This window comes from Podarcis melisellensis (assembly GCF_964234715.1).
Source record: "Podarcis melisellensis genome assembly, chromosome: 7".
Lineage (NCBI taxonomy): Eukaryota > Metazoa > Chordata > Lepidosauria > Squamata > Lacertidae > Podarcis > Podarcis melisellensis.
The window spans coordinates 81,516,480-81,540,963 of record NC_138539.1 but is presented as its reverse complement, the minus strand read 5'-3'; the positions used below and the strand labels follow the sequence as shown (position 1 = coordinate 81,540,963).

At 47.6% G+C, this 24,484-nt stretch overlaps 1 protein-coding gene across 1 annotated transcript; it reads right to left on the bottom strand.

The window, feature by feature from the left end:
• Positions 1-12,728: 12,728 nt before the first annotated feature.
• On the bottom strand, positions 12,729-18,708 carry IRX1 (iroquois homeobox 1). The gene is made up of 4 exons (XM_081919660.1): positions 18,335-18,708; positions 14,486-15,491; positions 13,502-13,574; positions 12,729-13,161 (listed from the first exon to the last, which is right to left on the bottom strand). Exons 1-4 carry the CDS (start codon positions 18,617-18,619, stop codon positions 13,131-13,133), a joined length of 1,395 nt encoding a protein of 464 aa, XP_081775786.1. The 5' UTR covers positions 18,620-18,708; the 3' UTR covers positions 12,729-13,130.
• Positions 18,709-24,484: the final 5,776 nt, after the last annotated feature.

Here is a 24,484-nt window from a genome sequence, read left to right as displayed (position 1 = left end):
CGTGCCCTGCTCTGGTTCACCAGAAGTGGCTTGGTTATGCTGGCCACATGACCCGGAAGCTGTACGCCGGCTCCCTCGGCCAATAAAGCAAGATGAGCGCCGCAACCCTAGAGTCGGCCACGACTGGACCTAATGGTCAGGGGTCCCTTTACCATATATATATATATATAATGCCTATCCCGAAAGGAGCTTACATGCCAACAATTAAAGTGGGTGTAGGATTGCATCCTAAGACTTAAGACATTAGTGATACAATTCAGCCACTTAATAATGTATTTGTTTCTATTTTTAGGCTGCCCTTCACCACCAGGTGGTACCCGGGCTGATTTTTTTAAAAAATGACAACAGTACTAGGTATAATTAAGATCATTAAATATAAACCACAACATAGAGCGAGTCCCACTGATTTCAGGGACTTGCTCAAGCTACCCATTGAAATCAGTGAGGGATGTGCATGGGGTTTATTTTGTCTCAATGGTGCCCTAAATTTGGACAGTGGGCACAGGAAAAGGAGGGGGGAGCACAGCAAACAGGACGAGGGGGTGGGCTGGAAGGGTAAGTGGTGAATGTTCCCAAATATATGTTCAATTGGTATTTGCTCATCTCATCATCAATAGTAGCAATGAGTCAGAGCCATTAAACTCTTGATACTTCTTAAATCCACAAAGCCTTTATTTAATTTACAGGGATGGAGCGTTGAGCCTAGTTTTACACTGCAGGAGTCTTTACTTCAGAATGGTGATTCCTGGTGTTTTCTGTCTCTGGTGGTGATTTTGGCCATCAGAGCAGATTTTTTCGGAGTATCTGGAAGAAATCCAGAGTGAGCTGGGGCAGGCTCTGAAATACTGGACACCTACTTCAGATGAGATGGGATGCACACAGTGGTGTTGCTTTTGTTCAGTCCAAATTATAATGAATCCAACAAAATAACATTACCTCTTGATGAAATCTCCCTTAGTAAAGAGGATTCAAAACACCAATTTAGCCACAGTTCTGCTATTGAAAACTGAGGAGGGAAGTCTGCCCTCTCTTCAATGAGAGCTCTTGAAATCTGTTGAGAAGAAATTAACCTGTGTGTAAACCAGTGTCGAGTCTGCTGCCCTGAGAGGTGAAATCGCACACCCCTTTTACATTGCTTTTAATTAATCTGGAATAACCACCAACCCTTCTCTCTATAAATTCAGGTCGCTGACATCCATTAGAATCACCAGTTCACACATAGACATGCAGTGAAATACTGTGCTGGCTGGGGAATGATTTTAATTCTCTTATTGTATCTCTCTCACTCACGCACCCCCCCCCAAACCCTTCCCTACCTGTGTGTTTTCAAAAAAGGTGGTTAGTATGTGAGCCAGTGGGATGTAACTAGTCTGTGGGAGCAAGTCTGTGTGGGAGCAAGTCTTGTTGAATCCAGTCAGACTTAATTACTTCTGAATAAACATGCATTGGATCCAGCTGCACATAAATTTATATGGGGAGTGAGAGAAAAAGTGACCTTTGCGTATTACTGTATATCTGTTCTATGGAATATGATGAAGAAGATAGATTGTGGGTCTTGGATGGCTATAGACAGATGCCAGTTGAGTTGGCTAGATGACTCTTTGCTGTATAGCTCAGTCCTCCTGTTTAAGTTTACTTGGAAGTAAGTGCAAAGAAGTGAGAGCTGGACCATAAAGAAGGCTGATCGCCGAAGAATTGATGCTTTTGAATTATGGTGCTGGAGGAGACTCTTGAGAGTCCCATGGACTGCAAGAAGAACAAACCTATCCATTCTTAAGGAAATCAGCCCTGAGTGCTCACTGGAAGGACAGATCGTGAAGCTGAGGCTCCAATACTTTGGCCACCTCATGAGAAGAGAAGACTCCCTGGAAAAGACCCTGATGTTGGGAAAGATGGAGGGCACAAGTAGAAGGGGACGACAGAGGACGAGATGGTTGGATAGTGTCTTCGAAGCTACAAACATGAGTCTGACCAAACTGCGGGAGGCAGTGGAAGACAGGAGTGCCTGGTGTGCTCTGGTCCATCGGGTCACGAAGAGTCGGACACGACTAAACGACTAAACAACAACAAGTGCAAAGTGGCTTACTGCCACCATGTTGGCAGGATTATGTACATTAACTTGGAAGTGAAAGCCACTGAAGAAAACAGAACTTACTTTCTACATAAGCATGCAATAGGCTTGGACAGTTAAAAATTGCCTACCCACAAAATCTAGATTGCATGAGAAGACCCATATATACATTAACGGAAATATAAGCAATTCTCAGAATGATTAGGGAAGGGAACAAAGGCTCCAACAGCCTTCACCCCAATCCTAGCAGTAGGGCATATATATTGTGCTTAAAATAAACAAAGCACTTCAGAGAAATTGAGAGACTTGTTTACTCATAAATTAACCCCACTGATTTCTATGGGACTGACTTCAAAGTAGAAATAAATAATAATAACACAGTGGTACCTCAGGTTACATACACTTCGAGTTACATACGCTTCAGGTTACCGACTCCGCTAACCCAGAAATAGTACTTCAGGTTAAGAACTTTGCTTCAGGATGAGAACAGAAATCGTGCTCTGGCGGCACGGCAGCAGCAGGAGGCCCCATTAGCTAAAGTGGTGCTTCAGGTTAAGAACAGCTTCAGGTTAAGAACGGACCTCCGGAATGAATTAAGTACTTAACCCAAGGTACCACTGTAATAAATAATTAATAATAATAATAATAATAATATATATATATATATATATATATATATATATATATATATATATATATACCCCACCCATCTGGGTGGGTTTCACCAGCCATTCTGGGCGGCTCCCAATAGACTATTAAAAACACGATAAAACACTAAACATTAAAAACTTCCCTAAACAGGGCTGCCTTCAGATGTTTTCTAAAAGTCAGATAGTTGTTCATTCCCTTGACATCTGATGGGAGGGCGTTCCACAGGGAGGGCGCCACTACCGAGAAGACCCTCTGCCTGGTTCCCTGTAACCTCACTTCTTGCAGTGAGGGAACCACCAGAAGGCCCTCAGCGCTGGACCTCAGTTTCCAGGCTGAACGATCGGGGTGGAGACGCTCCTTCAGGTGGGCTAAGCCCCCAAGACCAAAGATGGGTCAAGCCTTGAAACAAACCTGAGGCCTACTGAAGCCGATTTCGTGGTGTATGTATGTATGATACAAACACACATCAGGGGCAGACTTTGGTAACATGGAGCCCTTTTGTGAGGCCCAAATTTGATTTCTGCCCCCTGCCCCCCACAGCCATCATGCTACCTTCCCAAAGTCAGCTAAGCTAGGCACTGGGCTTTGGGGAAAAGGTGTGAGGTTTTAGCAGAGTCCTAGACCTTTCCCACTTTCTTCCCCAAGCTGGGCAAGTACTAACTAGGCTTTGGGAGTTGTGCTGCCCTAATCTGCCTCAGCAGAGGAAGTTGGCTTTCTCAATATTTCTGTTATTTCCCGTTCAACTAACACAATTAAACGGTTAAAAATCGAGACCCCAGTGTAGTAACTGGTTAAAATGGATAAGATATGCCAGAATAGCCTCCTGCTCAGATGTGGAGATGCTCAGTGTGGCTCCTCAGGATCCTACCCTTGCTTATCCCTGTGGATCAGATTGCTCCCAAAAGGTCCTTCTCTTCACCCTCACCCTTAAAAACATCCCCTGAAGACCGAACTTCCATGCCACCTCCAAGTCAAGTGAGGTAAATAGTTCAGTGACGTTTCAGCTGAGATGATGCTGTAGGGTGGAAAAAGAAAGCGGAAAGGGAGGAGCACCAAAGATCTTCACCATGTTGGGCATACACAAGCCAGAGAGGAGGTCACCAGACTGCAACACTCTTCATCCCTAACCACTGGTCATGCTGGCCGGGGCTGATGGGGAACACGATGACATCTGGAGATCTACAATTTCTCTAGGGTTGAATCTAACATTTAAAATATAGAATCATAGAGTTGGAATAGACCACAAGGGCCATCGAGTCCAACCCCCTGCCAAGCAGGAAACACCATCAGAGCACTCCTGACATATGGTTGTCAAGCCTCTGCTTAAAGACCTCCAAAGAAGGAGACTCCACCACACTCCTTGGCAGCAAATTCCACTGTCGAACAGCTCTTACTGTCAGGAAGTTCTTCCTAATGTTTAGGTGGAATCCTCTTTCTTGTAGTTTGGATCCATTGCTCCGTGTCCGCTTCTCTGGAGCAGCAGAAAACAACCTTTCTCCCTCCTCTATATGACATCCTTTTATATATTTGAACATGGCTATCATATCACCCCTTAACCTCCTCTTCTCCAGGCTAAACATGCCCAGCTCCCTTAGCTGTTCCTCATAAGGCATCGTTTCCTTTGACCATTTTGGTTACCCTCCTCTGGACACGTTCCAGTTTGTCAGTGTCCTTCTTGAACTGTGGTGCCCAGAACTGGACACAGTACTCCAGGTGAGGTCTGACCAGAGCAGAATACAGTGGCACTATTACTTCCCTTGATCTAGATGCTATACTCCTATTGATGCAGCCCAGAATTGCATTGGCTTTTTTAGCTGCCGCGTCACACTTTTGGCTCACGTCAAGTTTGTGGTCAACCAAGACTCCTAGATCCTTTTCACATGTACTGCTCTCAAGCCAGGTGTCACCCATCTTGTATTTGTGCCTCTCATTATTTTTTTTTTTTGCCCAAGTGCAATACTTTACATTTCTCCCTGTTAAAGTTCATCTTGTTTGTTTAAAATATCCATTACCAGATTTCTTTAACCAGCCAACCCCATTCAAATGCACCCAGAAGCAAGTAAAACTTGCATGCCTGTCTGATTTTTAGCATTGGGAACTAGGGCTTAAAGAAGAGCAAGGAATCATAGAACTGTAGAGCTGGAAGGGACCGCAAGGTTCATATAGTCCAACTCCCTGCAGTGCAGGAATTGTTTGCCCTACCACCAGCCTGAGATTAAGAGTCTCCTGCTCCATGCCTGAGCTATCCCAGCATGAGTTCATTTGCGCTCCATCATTTTCAACTGGGTACACACTCCATCGTTTTCAACTGAGGTGCATTCGGATACACACCTGCATTCACATCTGATAGTGTTTCATAAAAACGTTTATGGTGTGTGGTGAACTCGGCTGGGGGCTGGGGCATGAAGTAGAGGTAAAGGTAAAGGGATCCATTAGGTCCAGTCACGGACGACTCTGGGGTTGCGGTGCTCATCTCGCTTTATTGGCCAAGGGAGCTGGTGTACAGCTCATGTGGCCAGCATGACTAAGTCACTTCTGGTGAACCAGAGCAGCATATGGAAACACCATCTACCTTCCCACCAGAGTGGTACCTATTTATCTACTTGCACTTTGACGTGCTTTCAAACTGCTAGGTTGGCAGGAGCAGGGACCGAGCAATGGGAGCTCACCCCGTCGCGGGGATTTAACCTTCTAATCGGCAAGTCCTAGGCTCTGTGGTTTAACCCACAGCACCACCCGCGTCTGTTGGCCCAAATCAAATTGGGGTGGGTGGTGAGGAACACAACACATCCTTTGATGACAGCCACCAGCTTTTAAAGCTTTCCAAGATGGTTAAGATGAATTCACAGCGAGAAGGAGCTCTGCTCTTGTCTGTGAGCCACAATAGCTAGATAAAACTATAATGCTCAGAAACAGTCTGCCAACAAAGAGCAATTGCTGGTGGAGGTGGGCAAACACTGGGGGAGGGGGAGCTGTATTTGGTTGGACGATGAGGAGGATAGGAGTCTAGACCAGATCGATCTAGACCTTTTCTTGTGCAAAATGTTGCTCAATGAGTTGCCTCTTCCCCTCCTTTGGGCTCCTCTCATTTTAAGAGTGGAAGCACTACAGTAAAGGGCCTGGTTTCTCTCTCTCTCTCTCTCTCTCTCTCTCTCTCTCTCTCTCTCTCTCTCTCTCTCTCTCTCTCTCTCTCTCTCTCTCTCTCTCTCTCCCTCCCCTACACTCTCTTTGTAAGAGTCTCTCATCCAACAAGGACGATTGAAACTTTATAGCGCATGATTCATAGGCCGGATCTGTTCTCGGAGCCAGGGGGGCGCATATTACATTAATCAGTGTCAGGCTACTCAAAGAGGGACGTGTATATGAATTCTCCATCTTCCATGGCACAAGGGGGAGATAAATGGGTTAGGGAGCCAATGGATTGGGGGGGCGGAGGTTGCGGGGGGGGGGAGAGAGAGAGAGAATGTGGTCTAAACGCGCACACAAAATCGACCAGGGGTCCTTCCAGCAGGTTTGCGAGGCTGCAATCCCCTAGACATTTACCTGGGAGTAATCCTGCTTAACTCGGAGGATTTACTGCCTAGGAGGAAACCAACGCAAGACCGAAACGCGTGTGGGTGTGCGCTTTCCTCCCCTAGCAGAAGAAAGCAGGGTGAGGCGAGGGACGCGTCGATGCCTCGCGCAATTCTTCTCGCTCCAGCGAAAGCTGCACGGACCGGGCCAAAAGTGAAGAACGGAGCTGTAGGGCCGACTGACAAGGGGTTAATTCGGATCGGCGGCCGCGGCACGCCTGGCCCCCTTTTCCGAAGTCGCCTGAGTGCTCCCAGCAGAGAGCAATAAATAAGGGAAAGGGAACAGCTGCTCGGTCTGCCAATGTAAACGCTAAGCAGACATTTCGCTTTTTAATCTGGAAAACTCCTCGATCTTCTCCTGCCGCCGCGCCCCCCCTCCCGCCCCAAATCTCCTTTCCTGGGGAGCAGCAAGGATCGGACGCGCGACTTTCTCTCTTCTAGTGGTTTGTCATAGAACTGGGCTTTCATTTAAAGCAATTTTAACAGGCGGTCGACATAACACTGTTCTCTCTCCCCCGTTTCCCAGTTCTTCTGGATTCATTTGCGCTTCAGACTTTTGGCACCCGTTGCTAAGCACATCTGTTTGAAAGGAAACCGGAGGATCTGGCGCTGCGGTGCCTCTTCCCCCGCCCCCCATCGCAGCGTTTGTTTTATAGGACGTCTCCCCACAGCCTAGATGCAGGTTTGTATGTTCCTGGGGAGCAGAGACTTTGGTGCGTTTGGTATTCTGCAAAGCACCACGAACTGACGGTGCGGGACGAGATCTGCCGCTGCTACTAATGAGAATGAGAATATACAAAGCCCGTTACGTTATCATATAAATGGCGTGCAGTTTTACGCAGGCTTATCTGTTCCGCACCGAGACTTATTTCGGAGTAACGTCATGTTAGCGGATCGGACTCAGTATTGGCAGTGACAGACAGTGGGTCTCCAAGGTGCCAGCCAGAACAGAGTCCTTCCCAGCCCTACCTCGACATGTCAGGATTTGACCCAGGAAACTTTTGCCTGCAAGGCGCTTGCTTTAGCACGGAGCTACAGTCCTACCCCAAACATGCGTCCAAGAAAATTAGGACTCATCCATGCTCTTGTTTAGTATGCAAGCTTCCTCTGTTATCCAGTAATTCTCCCGGGTCCAGAGGACACTCTCCTCCAAATCGCTGCCTCCCCAAACTTCCCTCGATCCGGATTTTCTCAGGCCGTCTCCTTTTAGCTGGCAAGAGAAACTCCGGATCAAGGGAGGGGAAAGGTTGGGAAGGCAGTGATTTGGAGGAAAGCGCCCTATGCAGGAACCTTGCCAACCTTATTAAACAGCAGGTCAGTACATGGAATGGCACTCAGTCGAATTTGCTTTTGATTAAACCTATTTAGAATCGGACTCTAAAGTCCCGGCCCGGTTGCTGTAGGATTCTAAGGTCCGGCCTGGCCAGGGGGGTCAAGGATGTGGCGAGTTCGAATCCTCACAACATCCGGAGCGCCACTCTCGATCTAGGTACATGGGGAGAATTCTCTCCCTTTGCCACGCAAGCCAGTCGAGATTAAAAAAAAATTAAAGGAAATACCTAATAAAAAGAATAGAGGCGTTTACGGGAGAGGGTTCCTGCAAAGAAGGCGAGGTGGAGACTGAATTTATTAAAACGTGGAGAAAAAAATGTTTATTGTGCTGCTGCCTCTGGGTTTACAAGAGGAAGTGTTTGGGGCGCTTGTGAATGGCTTTTTTTTAAAAAAAAGGCTGAAGTAGGCAGCCCGTCCTCGGAGGAGATGAATGGAAGTTTTGTTTTTTCGCTAGAGTAAGAATTCAAACGGTTGCCAAAAAACAAGCAGGTTAATCTAGTTCGATGTTCCCATTTCCTCAATGACAGAAAACTTCCAGCATTTAGCAGCACAGATCCATGCATGTTTGCTGCCTCTTGCCATATGTATATATGGAAGGGGGAATCATTGCACCAGGTTTTTTCCAGGCCGAAATTGTGACAAGAATGTGGTCTGGAGAGACCTGGATAAACCCAATCGCTGGGAGCCCGGGCTAATGCAAGTTTATTCGGAAAAATCTCACACTCATTTTAATGGGATTTACTCGCCAAGTAAATATGCCTAGGGCTCTAGCCTGCAAACTTCAATGGAGGGGTTTTTTTGGAGGGGGGTGTTGTTTTGTTTTTAACAGAAGATTTTACACCTACTTCGACGGAACTATTCCTTAAGGTTTGATGGATAACGACAAATATTCTTCCTTTAAATCCAGCACGTGCGGAACAGCGAAATAATCAGATTAATATATGTTTACTGTTCCGCAAGTGCTGGATTAAGACAAAATGACATTAAACAACAACAACAACACATAATTATCTCCCTAGATTCCCAAGTCAAGGATGGAGATTGCAATTTTGCTCAATGGAAGGGTCGCCCAACGTACTTTAGACAAACTGACCTCTCACGCTCAGTATTAGGGCTGCTGCTATTGGCCTACCTTGAAAGTCTGTTGGAATGACTGCTACGTTATGCATCACCACTGACAGCGTTTACAAAACAGAACTTTCTTAATACCCCATCAAGAAAGCGAAGGATTTTTGTTGCCCTCATTGGTTCAAGTGCTGGAGAGGTGGTCGATCTAATTATTATTATTAATAATAATAATAATAATAATAATAATAATAATAATAATAATAATAATAGATAAATCCTGCATAGGATTCATGCGGCGGATTTCCCCCATTCAAATCAATGGGGCGATTTCAGAAGCGCCTCGCTCTGTTTGGATCACCACGTTCCCTGCTCCTCTGCCCGCAAACCCCCGAAGTTCACGCTGAACGAAGCCCCCTGAACAGACCTGTTGCATGGATTCCACACCGATTTGCGCAAAGCGCCGCAGTTAAATGCACCCAGGCTGAGAGTTAATTCTAAACAGGACTGCAAATACCAGCGCCTTCTCTGCATCTCATTATTGCACTAAGGTTGTCGGGCCCCCACAATGGGCACCGCGGAAGAGGTTAGAGAAAAATAAATAACTGGAGAGGTTGCTTTCGTGTTTTTTTGTGTGTGTTTTTCGGGACTGAGGAGGGAACCATTCCGCCTCGAGCCTACAGAGGGCGCTGAGAGCCTTGCCAAAGGAGAGGAAGAACCGCGAGTTCGGCGCGACCGCTTCTTGCAACGCACAGCCCCCCACCCCCGTAAAAAAAAACACAACCCAGACATAGACGCGCAACTCCAAGGACGCCGAAAGCCCCCCGCCCCGTTTTTGCTTTCAACTGGGAAGCGAAGCTCATGTGGGACCGTGTTCTCTGCCTGCACAAGATCCCCATCCCGGACCCTGGAAACATAAGCCGTTCACTTTTCGGAGCTAGTGGGTTGGCCAGATTTTGGAGAGCTTGCCAAGAGAAAGCCCTACCCGTGCCCTGCTTTGAAAATCAGCCCTGAACCCCAGGTGGGGAAAAGCTCATTCGCTAGGCTGTGCGCGTAAGTCCGGGAGACGTTGGGTCTTCCGATCTCCCCTGCGCTTTTATTTGTTTCCCTTTCACAGGATCATAAAACCGTAATGTTGGAAAAGGAGGGTCGAGGGTCATTTAGTCCAACCCCGCTGTAACGCAGCACTCTCAAACACTCGAGTCTCCCACCCGATTGGAAACCGGACCGCTTCGCAAATGTGCGAGAGGTTTAATGCTGCGCAAATGCGAAAACTTTCCTCCTCCCCAACATCCATTTGCAGGAGGTTTTTGAGAAGAGAGATTTTTAAAGTTTGCAAAAAATAAAAACGAAATCTCTTTCCGGAAGAAGCAATGCAACAACAAAGGATATTGTTCAGAGGTAAATCCCGCTGCGCTCAATGAGACTCATTGTCAGGTTTGGGTGTGCGCACTTAGGGCGCGATCCTCATCGGGCGCCTAGAAATGGAGATCATTGGGACTTACTCCGAGGTTGACAGGCCAAATAAGGAAGCCTGGTGTCACCGTTTCCCGGGGACAGTCCCCGGATTTACAAACCAGTCCCCTCCTGACAAATTCAGTCTATTTAGTAAGAAGTTGAAAAGTGTCCCCGGATTCATTGGGGGGGGGGGAAATCTGGTAACGTTTAATGCCCTCTGTTTCCATGACCTTAGAGCTGGATCCTAAAGCATGATTACTGAAAAAGCAAATCCATTCGGTTCCCGCGGTGTTTTCGCCCAAGTAAAGACGTCTCACAGTTCAACTTAAAGCACACCTCAAGCTGCAATCGGAAGCTACCCGCTTCCTAGGGAGCAAGTCTCCCCTAGAACCGAGCTGGGCTTCCTTCTGAGTAAATATGTTTAGGATCGCGCTACGCCTCTGCATTTTGTTGCGCTCCCACTTCATAATTTAAAAGGTGCCTGAGCCTCTTCCGCACTTCAGCTGCGATTCTAGGCCGGCTTAACCTGAGAAGAATTCATGCAGGACGCCATCGGACTTGCTCTGAGTAAACGGTTACTCGGCAAGAAGCCCGACTGAACTCAGCGGGACTTTCTCCCTTCTAAAGGCGCAGGGGATGGATTTGCGTGGCGCTTAACAGGGTCTAAAAGTGTTGAAGAGCTAGGAACAGGAACACACACACACACCCCCAAAAAAATCCTGGCCTATTTTACAAAGGACTGGAACCAGCCTGGTTCTTTTGGCCCTGCCTGGGTTTCAGCCGCAGGAGCGGAAAGTTGCTCGCAGGAACAGCCGGCCGCTCGCTGTTCCATAAAAAAAGAAATCCACAACCGCGGCAAATTGACTGGGGGGGGGGAGAGAGAGAGAGAGAGAGGAGGAGGAGGAGGGGAGAGAGAGAGAGAGAGAGAGAGAGAGAGAGAGAGAGAGAGAGAGAGAGAGAGAGAGAAAGAAAGAAAGAAAGAAAGAAAGAAAGAAAGAAAGAAAGAAAGAAAGAAAGAAAGAAAGAAAGAAAGAAAGAAAGAAAGAAAGAAAGAAAGAAAGAAAGAAAGAAAGAAAGAAAGAAAGACACTCTCTTCAGTGTTCAGTGCTATTGCAGTTAAAGAAAAGGGAGTGGAGGAGAAAGAGAGAAAGAAAAAGGTGGGGGAGACCAGATCAATATTGTCACCCTTGATGGGGAATTTATTAATATTTGATTTCAAATCTCGTCCTGGTTTCCGACAAGTCCTGCTCCGAGGATGGCGCAGTTCGGATAGGCTGTCTCCAGCATGATTTTTTAATGACTTCCCCAGCTGCTTCTTTCCATTTTCCACCGTCAACAACCATCTGGTATCTGATTAGCACCTCAATGCTCATTTAGCATTCTCATTTAGGAAGGGGAGGAAAGTCCGGGGGGGGGGGGGACTGAAAGAGAGAGGTGCGTGTAGAAGCCACTCGAAAAATATTGCAACTTTTCTCAAGGGCTGCTCTTGGAGAGATTAGCCGAGCTTTGAGAAGCTCTCGTCTCCTTTTTTCCTCCTGAAGCAGAGGGATGGAGACCATAGCGCTCCTCCTCTCTTCTTGCCGGACAGGCTGGTGACTTAAAAAAAATAAATCTCTTTTTTCTCCACTTGCTACAAGGATCTCGACCGAAACTCCACATAAAGAGGGGAGGGGGAGATCCCAACCGCCCGCTCCAGATAGAAACTCAATCCCTGCAGCCCCAGTTTATTCTCTGGACCTCAGTTTTTCCGCCTCACAACCAAAGAGAAAACACCTTCCTTCCTTCCGTACCTATCCCAATACTTCAGAGTGGAGATTTACTTACTAGTTGGGAATACACAGACCAGTTGGACACCAGGCCTGTTTTGGAAAACTATTACGCTGCAATCTGTCCTATCCTCCCCTTCAGAGAGGGAAAACAACCATCTTTCTCATCAGAGGAAGAGTTCATTCCCAGCTAGCAAAATAGCAAGAAATTTGCAGGCAGCCAAACTGTTGTGGGCATTGTGCATAATATTAATAATAAATATAGTATAAAAATACAGATTGGTATGAGCTCGATATGAGACAGGATATTTCCCTCCCAGGATCAAGGCAAAAAATTAATAAATGTGCCAATAAATAAGGTGCAATTCACTGGAAATTTTCATAAGCATTTAAAGAATTTTTAGCCCCTTTATCATCTGCCTTTTTAAAACAATTGATTCAATGATTCAGAGATATCTGCATGTTCCTGAATTTTCAGAACAAAAATATTTTTGAAATAACTTAGCATTTTTGTACATTAAAAGCTATCATTCTGTGCTGGAAGGAAATCTCTCTAGATTATTCTTTCTCGTTCCTTTCTATCACAGCAACACACTAGAATCAAAGTGCTCTCAAAAAGAAGCAAGAATTCACTCATAGGCCCAATGATTTCAAATCAGGCCCAGCCACTTCTCCCAGGATTAATCAGCCCAAGGTTTAGTTGATTAACCTACCAACCTAAATCAATTAATACTTGCAGTCCTACGAATATTGAAAGCCTTGTCAAGAAGCATTTTGAGCAACACCAAGACTCATTTGTCCAGGGAGAGGTCATAATTTCATTTTGTTTATTAGACAAAAATATACGATTTAGACAAGTTTTTGCTGTGGCATTATTTACAATTCGAAATCACTTTATATACAGAAAAAAAATAACACAAACACATGAGAAATCTTTACCAAAACCAATAATCCAATTGTGGTTAGAATTACACGCTCTGAAAATGGAATAAAGGAAAAGGGGAAAGTCCAGGTTGAGGAGTTGGGATATATATATTTTTGAAATGGGATTGATACCACCTTATTGCAAAAATGAGATTGGTGGGAGTCATTTAGATAATTTCCACTTTTTTTTGTTTTGTCCTTTAGACCAGTCTGTGAAATTTTCTTTTCCACCAAAAAAGGGGGGGGAAAGAACACGCCATTTAATCAAGCAGAAGGGAGAGCTGTTAAAATTCACGATGTTCCCTCTTGCTGAGTCAAAGAGCTGTTGGAAAGAAAAGACAGAACCATCTATCAGTGAAAGCTCAGCTACGCTCGCCCATCTGCATTAGGGAACAGACTAGGAATATATATTTTTACACAATAGAAATGCAACGGTGACATTGGGGGCGGTGGCTGGGGGGGGGATTCAGTTTCTTTTTAAAAAGCACACCCCAAACTTTCAAGCTAAAGTATATGGTCTGTAAGTTTATGCCACTTTGAAAAGCTTTACAAAATTGCTTGATTGTTGCTTTGATTTATGATAATGAGGGTGTGCTTGGATTAGTCTGTGTTATCCAGGCACTTTCTTTCCTTTAAGTAAATTTCAGTGAACAAGAACTCACTTGTCCCGGACAGGCTGAAAGGGAGATTTTAACTGCTGAGGTGGAGAGTCGGTTCTTGGTACGTTTTCTCTTTCTGATGAGGAAAGAAAAGAAGAAAGGGGGAAGGGGAGGAAATGTCTTAGCAAAGTTTGCTTATACAGAGAGACAAACATGCAATAAAACGACTCCGCCATATCTGCAAGTTTCATGTCATGTTCCTTCCTTCTCTCCCCTCATCTCATGGTGTAATGCCGTGGCTGAGTGACTGAGCTGTGAACCAGAAAGACCCCTTTTCAAATCTGGCCTCTGCCATGAACTCAAGGGGGCCTTAGGCAAAACAGTCAACTTCCCCTGCTCTCCATCAGCACCATAACCCACACCTACCTTACAGGGTTGTTGTACGGATTGTTAAGGAAATGAACTTTGAACCAGCCAAAAGTGTAACATAAATGTTAAGTCATTACTTCTTTGTTTTACTTTGTATCACCCACTATTGATAAAAGTTGAATAAAATGAGGGGGGGAGACAGGATGGGGTCCTAAGGAATTTCATGATTGTTTTGTTTCCCCCCAAGGGGGAAGTAGAGGAAGTCCCACTGAACTCACAGAATCTTACTTCTGGGTCAACATGCATCGTCTGGACTGATGTGTCTGCCCTGCCATCCTCTTTACAGAAGTCAAAATAAATAAGGAAAGCGGAAAACTGTTGCAAAACTATGGGTAGCTCAAGGTATCAAGAGTCTTCTTGGAAGAGTCTTATATTTTATACACTAGGGACTGTGTCTCCACCACCACCCTTAGAAAGAGCAGGAGGGTTTCAAAAGCTACCTGACCATCAATAAGCGATAGCTCCAGCCAAGGCCTACAAAAGGCTTTTTGGGACCCCACCCCCCTCAATCTGGATCAGGCTGACCGAGTTAAGTCCCAACTCCATGGGACTTACCTTCAAGTACACAACAAACAGCCCACCCGCCAAATATCCTTCTCCCTCCATTGTTCACATTACCTATGTGTTTAGGGCTCGTCCTCTCTGAAGACTTTTCAGTGCTAAGAGCTGTTAACACCGAGGGGGGCTGCTGCTGGACTTGAAGGTGGTGGTTGTGGTGGGCAGCGTGGTGGTGATTAACTCCCAAAAAGGACCTCACGTTTAACAAGGAACTCTGGGTCAGAAACGCCCCGTTTGTCCAGTTGTGAAATTTGCCAATCTGGCAGGTGTACAGTCCATGGCTGGGGAGGAAAGCCGGGTGCTGGAGCTGGGAAGAGGTGTGATTAACCTGGGCGGGGGGTGAAGGAGGAGTTGGCTTGCTGAGGGCCCCATCTGGGCTGGTGGCCGTCTCTGCCAAAGACCAGATCTTGGGCTTGTTGTGAAGTGGGCCTTGTAGAGTATTTTGCCTACTGGGGCTGAGGATTCGGGTGGGATTGTCCGAGGCCTCCTTCACCAGGGACAGGGCCTCTTTGGGTTTAAGTCCTTCAGGGCCTGACAGCGTCAAGGCCTTCTCCTTCTCCAAATGCTCTTCTTCGCTGCTTTGTCGTAGAAGCTCTACCTTCTCTTCCTCCTCCTCATTGCTCTGTTCCCCGTCGTTCTCGTCAATCTTGTCTATGTCAATACTCTCCAGGTCAATCTCTTCATCATCTTCATTCTTCTCAGGGTCCCCCTCGTTGTCACTCCCAAAGAGGTTCCCGTCATCTTGGTCCTTGCTCCGGGATCCCCAAGTGACCTTGTTCTCCTTCTTGAGCCTCCTTCTGGCGTTGGCAAACCAGGTGGAGACCTGTGTGAGGGTCATCTTGGTGATGATGGCCAGCATGATCTTCTCGCCTTTGGTGGGGTAGGGGTTCTTGCGGTGCTCGTTCAGCCAGGCCTTTAAGGTGCTGGTGCTCTCCCGGGTGGCGTTCTTGGGCCTCCCTGGGTCCCCATACTGGAACTGTCCATATGGATAATAACCAGGGGTGGTATGAGCAGCAAAAGTCGCAGGATGGACCCCAGGGTTGTCCTTCAGTTCATACTGGGAGCCCTGCAACACATTCAGAGAAGGCAAAAAAGAAACAGAGAGTGAGGTCAGGTCCTCCCATTGCACAAGCCCTGCCTTTCTGTTTTAAATCGGGAGCTTTCCCAAATGGTTTTCCAGAGGGTGGGTAGGGAGGGAGAGAGGTCTCTTTGCACCAAGCTAAAAGAATAATCAAAAAGTGCCCTCACTCCCTGATCCAGCCTCATTTTCCAAGCCTGCATCCAAGAGCCAATATTTATTGTGCTGTTAAAAATAAGCAGGCACCCTTAAAGGAGCACTGACCCACATCGAGAAAGATAATATCAGCGCATCACAGGCTTCTGGGGCATGTCTGGTGCAACAGACAGCAGGGCGATTCCTGCCCAGCCCCAGCAGCACTTTAAAGAGGGGCTTCACAAAAGAGAAATGATGGGAACGAGAGAGGGATTGCGCTCTGAATCCCCTCTTAACACTGTACAGGCAGCGACAAGGCGCAAGCCAAGCCAAGCCAGAGTTAAGCACATTAAAGCTCACTTATTTCAGGAGGGAAGAGGCACCACACACTTCCTTCTCTCCCGTTGGAAACAGTGGGACTTTCAAATGCTAAACTTGAGTTGGCCTTTGTCCATATAGTTGAGAGTCTCATGGTGCTCTTGGTAGCATGAGAGAGAGAGAGAGAGAGAGAGAGAGAGAGAGAGAGAGACCTTTCTATTTGGGATATGTGTATCCCTGCCTTCCTCAATAATCCTTTCCTCCTCGGAGGACAAAACACCTTTTCCCCTCCTTTTTGCAAGCCTTTAGCAGAGGTGATTTATTTTCAATCAATATACTTTTTATCATCAGCAGTAAAACACAGTGAAGTCAAATTAGCCCATCAGGTGTTTTGGTAAATAACATTTTATCTTTCTAACAACCTCATTAGGCCTCATTATTACTGCAAATTGCACACACACACACACACACACACACACACACACACTTTTATGACTCCATTCCTCAAACTTCCTCAAAGTCTAGGCACCTATTTAGAACTGAGACCTGCTTTCTATGAACTGCTGATGGGAGCAAAGGTTGCAAAGCGACCTATGAGTAGCATTTCCCCCCCTCCTCTCAGTCAAAAGAATTTTCTGCTTTTCATCTTATTGGTGGCCAGTCATTTAATCTGTCCTATTTTAAAGATAGATTTAATTTTTTTTCCTTCCTGGTGACCTCCAAGGTTTTGTTTGCTTGCTTTAAATGTGTGTGTACAAAAAGCCATTTGAGTGAAAAAGCCTGATACACTTTTGCAAAGAACTGGATTTATTTGGAGCAAGCTCACAAGAGAAAATGTAAGAGAAAAAAACAATGTATATACACCATCTGGAAAGGGCAAAATGTAATATTTAATAATAACTCTATCCGGGCATGCGTGTTACACTCCCTTTATCTCGTTGAGCGATTTTTGTTCTTGTGGCTGAAATGATAAATTTTGTATTCCCCTGTTGGGAATTGTTTTGAAGTAGCTACTTGAAAATCATTACTGCTTCTACTCTTCATTTACTGGCATAGAATAAGTGAGAATGGAGAGAGCTCATTTTCAGCCTCTCATTTTCCTATATTATTCCAATCATTCCATATACCTTAGCATATGATTTATTTTTATAATTTCAACTGGCAAAAAATAATTCCTATTTTTTAAAAAACAACGGATAAATAAACAAAAAACTACAACTAACCCCAACATATTTATTTTGTAGGGAAGTAGGGCATATCCTTACCAAATAAATTTACTTATTCTGAATAAACTTACCACAATCTGCACAAACCACAAAGAAACACACGCCTATGTAAAACACAAGCGTGGTTTAAAAAACAAAACCATCATAGGACGAGTTTCTTGCCTTGCCTTAATTTTGATAAGGTATTTGTTTGTTATTGTTGCTGCTATGATAGCAAAATCCCCCCTGGGATTCCTGCTGAAATTACTTCTTGGAAAATCGTTACTGATTCTCTGTTAGTATTTACATTCCGAACAGAAATATGTAAAACGAAACAAATAAGTTAACCAAGTCTGCGTAAAATGCCCTTAAAATATTTCCACCACAAAAACCGAAGCGACAGCAGTACTAATACCCTGCTTGTTGGATTTAAAACAATATCCCAAGAATCATTTCTATAGTTTATCAATATGCCGTTCTGAAAGTGGGGAGAATCCGGAGGGATTTGCAATCATGGATAAATATTGCGCGGGGAGGTGAAGGGGGGCAGGGAGCTCAAAAGAACAACTCCGTTTTTCCGCTCAAGTTCGTGGGATCGAAAGAAAAATCATACGGCGAACCCGCTAAGAAAAGAAATCTGGGACCAAGGGAGGGCAAACGCGCGCCTCGTTTGTTTGGAGATTTTTTGCGGGGGGGTGGGAGCCTCGGCGCTGTTCCGCGCCTCCTCTCTTAACCGCGCTTTAATTGCTGCAAATTAATTAAAACCTTGGAAACTTCCCGCGGCAAGCGGCTCCGGCGGCGGGTCGGCGAGGCGAAGGCGCCTCCAAGCCCGAGGCTGCAATTGTAGAAGGAGCGCGCGAGAGAAATAACCGGCGGTCGGAGTTACCGGTGAGGCTTCTTTTCTCTCCGGATGGGGTTGGAAGCAAATAATAATGGACGGGTGGGGGGGGGTGAGCTCGCTGCGGCCCCTAAGGAGACGAGAAAAGCCTGCTCAGCCCTTCGCCCTGGGAGCCCTCGGAAGAAAAGCTCCCGGCGCGTCGCGCTCCAGCGGGCCACGAGGCAGCTCCTCCGGCCCTCCCAATCCTGCGCCCAGCAGCCGAGGGCCTTGGGGGAAGCGTTTTCCCCGGGGCGCCCTTTCCCTCCCGCGGCCCGCCCCGTCGGATGCGAACTCACCATCTGCGAGAAGAGGCTGAGGTCTGCGGTGTAGGGCAGGAAAGCGCTGTAGTTGGGCGCGCTGTAAGGCCCGGCCGCGGCGGCCGCGGCGTACATGCCCAGCACCGAGGTGACGGCGGCGGTGGAGCCGCTGCTGAGCTCCGCGCCCCCTGGACGGCCCGAAGCGGCGGCGGCGGCAGCGGCGGCAGCGGCGGCGGCCGCCAGCACCCCGGGCCGGTCGCTGCCGCCGTACACGGCCTGGCTGGCGCTGAGGTACTGCGGGTAGCCCAGCTGCGGGAAGGACATCCCGGGCGTGCAGGCGAGGAGGAGCGAGACGCACCGCCGACGGGGCGACACGGAGCCAGAAGTCGAGGCGGACGGGGGCAGCGGCGCTCGGCGGGTCTGGGACGGCGCGGGAGAGCCCGGGATGGCTTGGCTGGCTCGCTAGCTAGCTGTCGACTGCGCTCCCCTGCCTGCCTGCCTTCTCTCCTTCTCCAGCTGCCGGGCGAAGAGAGGAGCCCCCGTCTGGGTATTTTTTCTTTCCGGGCTGTGCTTTCTTTTCTCGCCTTCTCGCTCTCTCTCTCAGACGGATCTTGTCATCTGCATGTGGAAGAGGAGGAGGAGGAAGGAGGAGGAGGAGGAGACAGCGGCAGCGCGTGTGGATGGACTCGGTGGGGCGTCTTCCCTCAACTCTCGGCTCGCCTGTGCTCCTAAATCCCTTAGATGTGATCTGATCAACAATTGAGCTCCGACTGATGCGCCTGCCCTAAGGTCCTCGGCTGATCTTTCAGATACAATTTGAAGTTGATGCTTTGATTGGCACCCACTTGAGCGCCAAGCCCCGCCCACCCCCGTCCCGTCCTAACCCCCCTTCGGAGGAGCACGTGGTTAAGCAATCCTGCCCGGGCCACTTTGCCTTGATATGTGTGTGTGTGTGTGTACGTCTACTGTGTTTTGTGTGTGTGTGTGTGTGTGTGTGTGTGTGTGTGTATTTAATGTTTAGCAATGGGCTACTTTCAGGGGGAAAAAACCCCGCTGCTGTATGACAACCTGTCTACACGATTTTACAGCTGTCCAACATTGGGGTTTTGCTGTTTTGCAGCCTCGGTGTGCCCCCTTCATAAAAAACAGAAAGGAAAATCAAGGGGATTGGTCTTTTCCCACCATTAGCACGGGATCCTCCTCAGCTCGGGGACTATTTGGAGAGCGAGTGGCCCAGCCAGCGAATGGGACTTTCCCCCTTTTCTTTCCTTTATCCTCTATTTTGTAGAGGATGGACCTAGTCTGCTTACAGCTTCCCAGTAATTTCTCCCATGTGCATGTGTGTGTGTGTGTGTGTGTGTGTGTATTTGTGTGTTATTTAATTACAGCAACCTGCACAAACACCACACACGCTCGGAACCACTCCAGATCTCGCTCCACCATCCCCTTGTGTCAGCGCAGGCTTCACAAATAGACGCATATTAAGAAATATTCACAATATATGCACACCCCTCTAAGACAATTAAGGTCTCCCTTCCGAGTTCTCATCAAATAAAACTTTTTAAAGTCCTTTTCATCTTCCCAAGTGGGGGGGGGGGTGAGTGGAAGATTCTGTTAGTAGCCCCCACTCTTCCTTTTTTGTTTTAGTTTTAAGTGTGGGCAATTCTTGCCCTGGCTTTTGCTGTGGCTCTTTGTAAAGGAGCGCAGGGGAGTGCGCCCCTATTTAGACGATCCTCTGGGGGCTATAAAGCAATATCTCTGAAAATACAACGGAGTTTTGAAACACACCCTGAGATGTTGATTTCGGAGGAGGAGGTCAGGCCATTTGTTTCGTCTCAGGGCGCGCTGCCGCCGCTTGTCCGGCCACGGCGTGAACTTGCTACGGCTCAGCTCCGGTTTGAAGGCTCCCCTGATTCCTCTTTCTCTGGCGGTCTCCAGGCGTGCCTTCCAGGACAGTTCCTCCTGGTCTTCTTGCCGCTCTTTCTCCGACGGTTGGAGCCTAACCGGCATGGCTGGCCGCGCACGCTGCGCTTGGAGAGGCTTCCTTGCGCCTCCCGGGTTAGGGTGAAAGGAGACCCCGCGAGGCGCCGCCCACCCTTCGCCGGCAGGTCGTCTAACCAACGTCTAGTTGTTCAAAAAGCACAATAACCACCCCAGCCCATCAAGTAGCAGAGGAAGAACTACGGCCCACGTTTGCTCGGACGTAATTCCCGTTCAATTCGGCAGACTTGCAATTCTTTTGTGCGTCGGTTTTCCAGCCATCGAGAAGTAGCAAGAAAGCACGCTCACTCACTTCTCTTAGATTTTAAATGCCGTGAAGCTGAACGAACGCTGCACCCATGATTTATTTGTGACTCTATGCTCCGCCTTTCAGACCTCTGAGGGGCTCCCAAGGCGGCTTACATCTATAAAAGCACGCCGATATAAATTCAAAATATAAAATGACAACACAGAGCAGCCTTCTCTGCACTGTCAGATTTACTTCTGGGGATGAAACTGGTTTCATTACCCTCCCCAAACAAACAAACAAAAAGTGTTAACAATATACTGGGATACTGGCAATTGTTTTGTCTTCTTGGGTAATTTAATTAATATTTCAGATGCTGTTTTTTCTTCCACACCACCCTTTTTTGCCATCCTATATGTATTCCAAACACCAGACATTCTTTTGTGGGCAATTCTTGGCCTCTCAAGTCCTGTTCAGACGTTACCTAACCCCGCCCCCCAGCCAGTTTACATTCTACACCTAACAAAGCAAAGTGTGAATGGAACAAACGGGTGTAGCGAAACACGTGGATCATACGGGTATATTTGTCAGGAAGCAAGATAGACTGTTTGCCATGACACGGGGGCTTCTCGACGCTCTCAAGAACAAAACCAAGCGCAGCGCATTTTCTTAGTCCTGCTGTCCTCCATTCTCACGACCTTTCCCCCCTCACGAATTTGCTGAAACCTCCCCCCGCCCCACCTCCTTCATCCAGGGACCCCGATCTCTCAAGTGTCATAATCCATTGGGATAAAGAAAGAAAAGTCTTGATGCAGACACCGCGGAACTCTTCCCGGTCTCGTTCATTTCAGTGGATTGCTCCACTTCCTCTCAAGGAAATAAATGCGAATTAAACGTGGCTGGATCATTGGTATTATTATTATTATTATTATTATTATTATTATTATTATTATTATTATTATTATTATTGACAAGAGAATCAGCAAATTCCCAATGGAGATGAAACACTCCAATGGGAAGATGGACGCATATGCTGAACTCCCATTAAATTCAATGGAGCTTTTAAAAAGTTCCATGAAGCATCCGGAGCCGTTGTAAGCGTGACATTAAGGTGCCCTGGATTTGCCAACCGAAGATTTTTAGCTCTTGATGCGGAGTGAATCCAGTTTGGACATACAAATCGATTCTTAACCCCCCCCCCCAAACTCCGCGCACATAGACACACTCCCCTACTGCAAAGATGGCCCGATCCCCCGGGGACAATTTGGCCACGCTCCCGTGACGTGCTAGTATAAAACGAGACTGTAGCGGGGGCGGCACACCTGAATGGGGGGGCAAGAAAATAAAAGGAAGTTTCAAGGTTCGAGAGAGGGAGGGAGGGGACTATATTTCTCTCACCCGGAAAATTCTCTCCGGGTAACGGATGAGAGAGGTGAGGAGGCGGCGGCAAGCGAGTAGGGGGCTCGATCCAGGCCAAGGGGCGCGCGGAGCAGCCGGATCCTGGGCGCGCGGATTCGGAAAGGAGGGTCGGTGCTAAGTCCAGCGGGGTTCGCTTTCTTGGCGAGGGCCCGCTTCTGTCTGTTTCCCCCATCGAAATGAATGGGGATTTCCCCCCCAGCTTTTCACCGGAGCTCCTCTCAAAACCACTACCCGGGCATCTCCCTCAAATTAAGAAATCTCGAATTCTGAGAATGGAGAGGTAGCCATGACGCACAGAAAGAAAGGATAGTTCTGCTGTGGACTTAAGGGACCTGTCCAATTATTTGGTTCAACCCCCCCGGGTTCAGACAGCTTGCCACCAACAAATAACTAAAACAAAACGAATTAAGAAATGTATTTCCGGCAAGGGTTCGATAAACCATGTAAATCCAGGCCTAGGGGTCGCTGCTTGGTCGAATTTTACCTAAGCAGGGGGAGTCCTAGGGAGGACTAGAAGGTGTCTGGCGGGACTGATGTGCGCAGGGGATTGTTTTATAACACCCATTTTCCTAAATTAAAAAATAAAATAAAATCCACGCGGCGATTCTGATCTTCTCCAGATGTTTTCCAGAGCGGCTGCTCCACCGCAGGGAGCCCGGCTTGCCGATGACGGCGGAAGACGCCAGCCAAGATTGAGCTGGCAGTTGTGATAACCTGCTGCCGGCGTGCAGGGCTGGAGGTGGCAGTGATAAACCGCTGGGAAAGGGAGGGGTTTGTGAAGGCTTGCAAAGGCGGGTGGCGAAGAGGTGGTGTCTAGCAGCGATGGCGAAAGGGACACCATCCCTAGCAGGGACTGGGATGGGAGAGGAAAAGGAAGCGCGCCTGTCTTGCCATTCCCAATCCGCCCCCCCCCCCGCCCTATTTTCACGCCAAGCAACACGCGGGTGATTTGTGGGCTGAGCACTTCCAGGCGGGAACTAAGTCTGGCTCGCGAAAACCTAAAGCACCATCCAGCCTAATGGAAGTCAGTATTGGTTTCAGTAGCAGACTTAAGCCCATGCGCCTTCTCCGCACTGCTGAAACCAATGGGAGCCAGAAGCGCCTTTTCGCGTTTGGGCCTGGGGACCACGCGCGCGGTATTTTTTTCTAGATATATTTTCCTCCTGATTTTATATTATCTTACTATTACTACCATCATCATCATCATCCCATGGAGGTGACGATTTTGCGAAATTCGCCCCACCCCTCCAAAAAGTCTCTGAGTCTAGTTAAGTCTAATTTATTTGTTAAAGAAAGGAACGCACTCATTTGCAAAGTGTCCTTAGAATTCCAGTAATTTTTATATGATGTGGGAGGCTAGGTGTATATACATGTGCTTTTTACGTTTTTACATACACCTTAGTACACCCACAACTTTTTTTATTATTATAAACAAACGCAGAAATTAATTCTCTCTTTCCCAACCCCCACCCCGAAAATAAGGGTTTAAGTTTTATCAGCGGAAACCTGATCCAATGAACGTTCAGGATCATCTCCTTCAACAAAAATCCTTCCAAAATTCAGGTTTTTTTAAGAAATTGAGTCTATTCAATAGGGGTGTGTGGTGCTTCGAAGGAAACGTCATTAGGAGTGGCATCTCTTTGGATCGGAATTCTTGTGTGGGATTTGTGGTTAGATTTAAATATCCCTTAAGGATGTTGTTGTTATCATCATCATCATCATGCTAACAGGAAGGGATGCATAATGACTGATCCGCCAAAAGCATTCTTAGGTCTCCATCCCGCGCGTGTGTCTACGCAGAACAACAGGCAATTTACTAGCACTTGCCCGCACGTAAGTGTGGAGAGAAGGCTGTGGCCTTACTCTGCAAAGAAAGCGCTTCGCCTTCCGCTCTTGCCAGCTGAGTGCCCAAGGAAGAAATAAGATACCTCGCCTCTCTGTCCCACCGGTCTCAGCGAGGCTTTCCAAGTGTGGGTCTATTGGGCAGGATCGTGCCCGAATCTGCTCGAAGAACCCGAGCGCTCCCAACTTCACTGGGGCGGTGGATCGGGCCGGGTTTATCTTCCATTTTTTTTTAATGGCTCCCCGCCCTCCGTGTCCCCCCCCCCCCCCGCCATTGCTGGAGATGGAGGAGGCAGAGGGAGGGGGACGGTGGCTTCCTTTTGCGTCCGCGCCCGAGCTGAGCGGAGGGCGCTTCTCATCACGGTCGGATTTATGAGGCTTGTTAAAGGCGCATTATTACTTAACACTTTCTCTTTCTCTTCCCTACCCCCACCCAACCCCAAGAAAGGGGCTGACCGCCCCACCCCCCGCACACTCACCCTTGCAGACAACACAAGGCGTGTGTCAAACAATCCCAGGCAGACATCTCCGCCGCTATCACCCACACCCACCCGTTTTTAATTCCCCGCGCGGGTGTCTTTCAAGGCAAACAAGGCCTTTTCTGCAAAACTTCAAGGGGTCCGATTTTTGCGCTCCAGACAACGCCCGCCTCGAGGAGCTCCAACCAAGCTTGGGGGGGCGGCGGTGTTGGTAGAACTTTC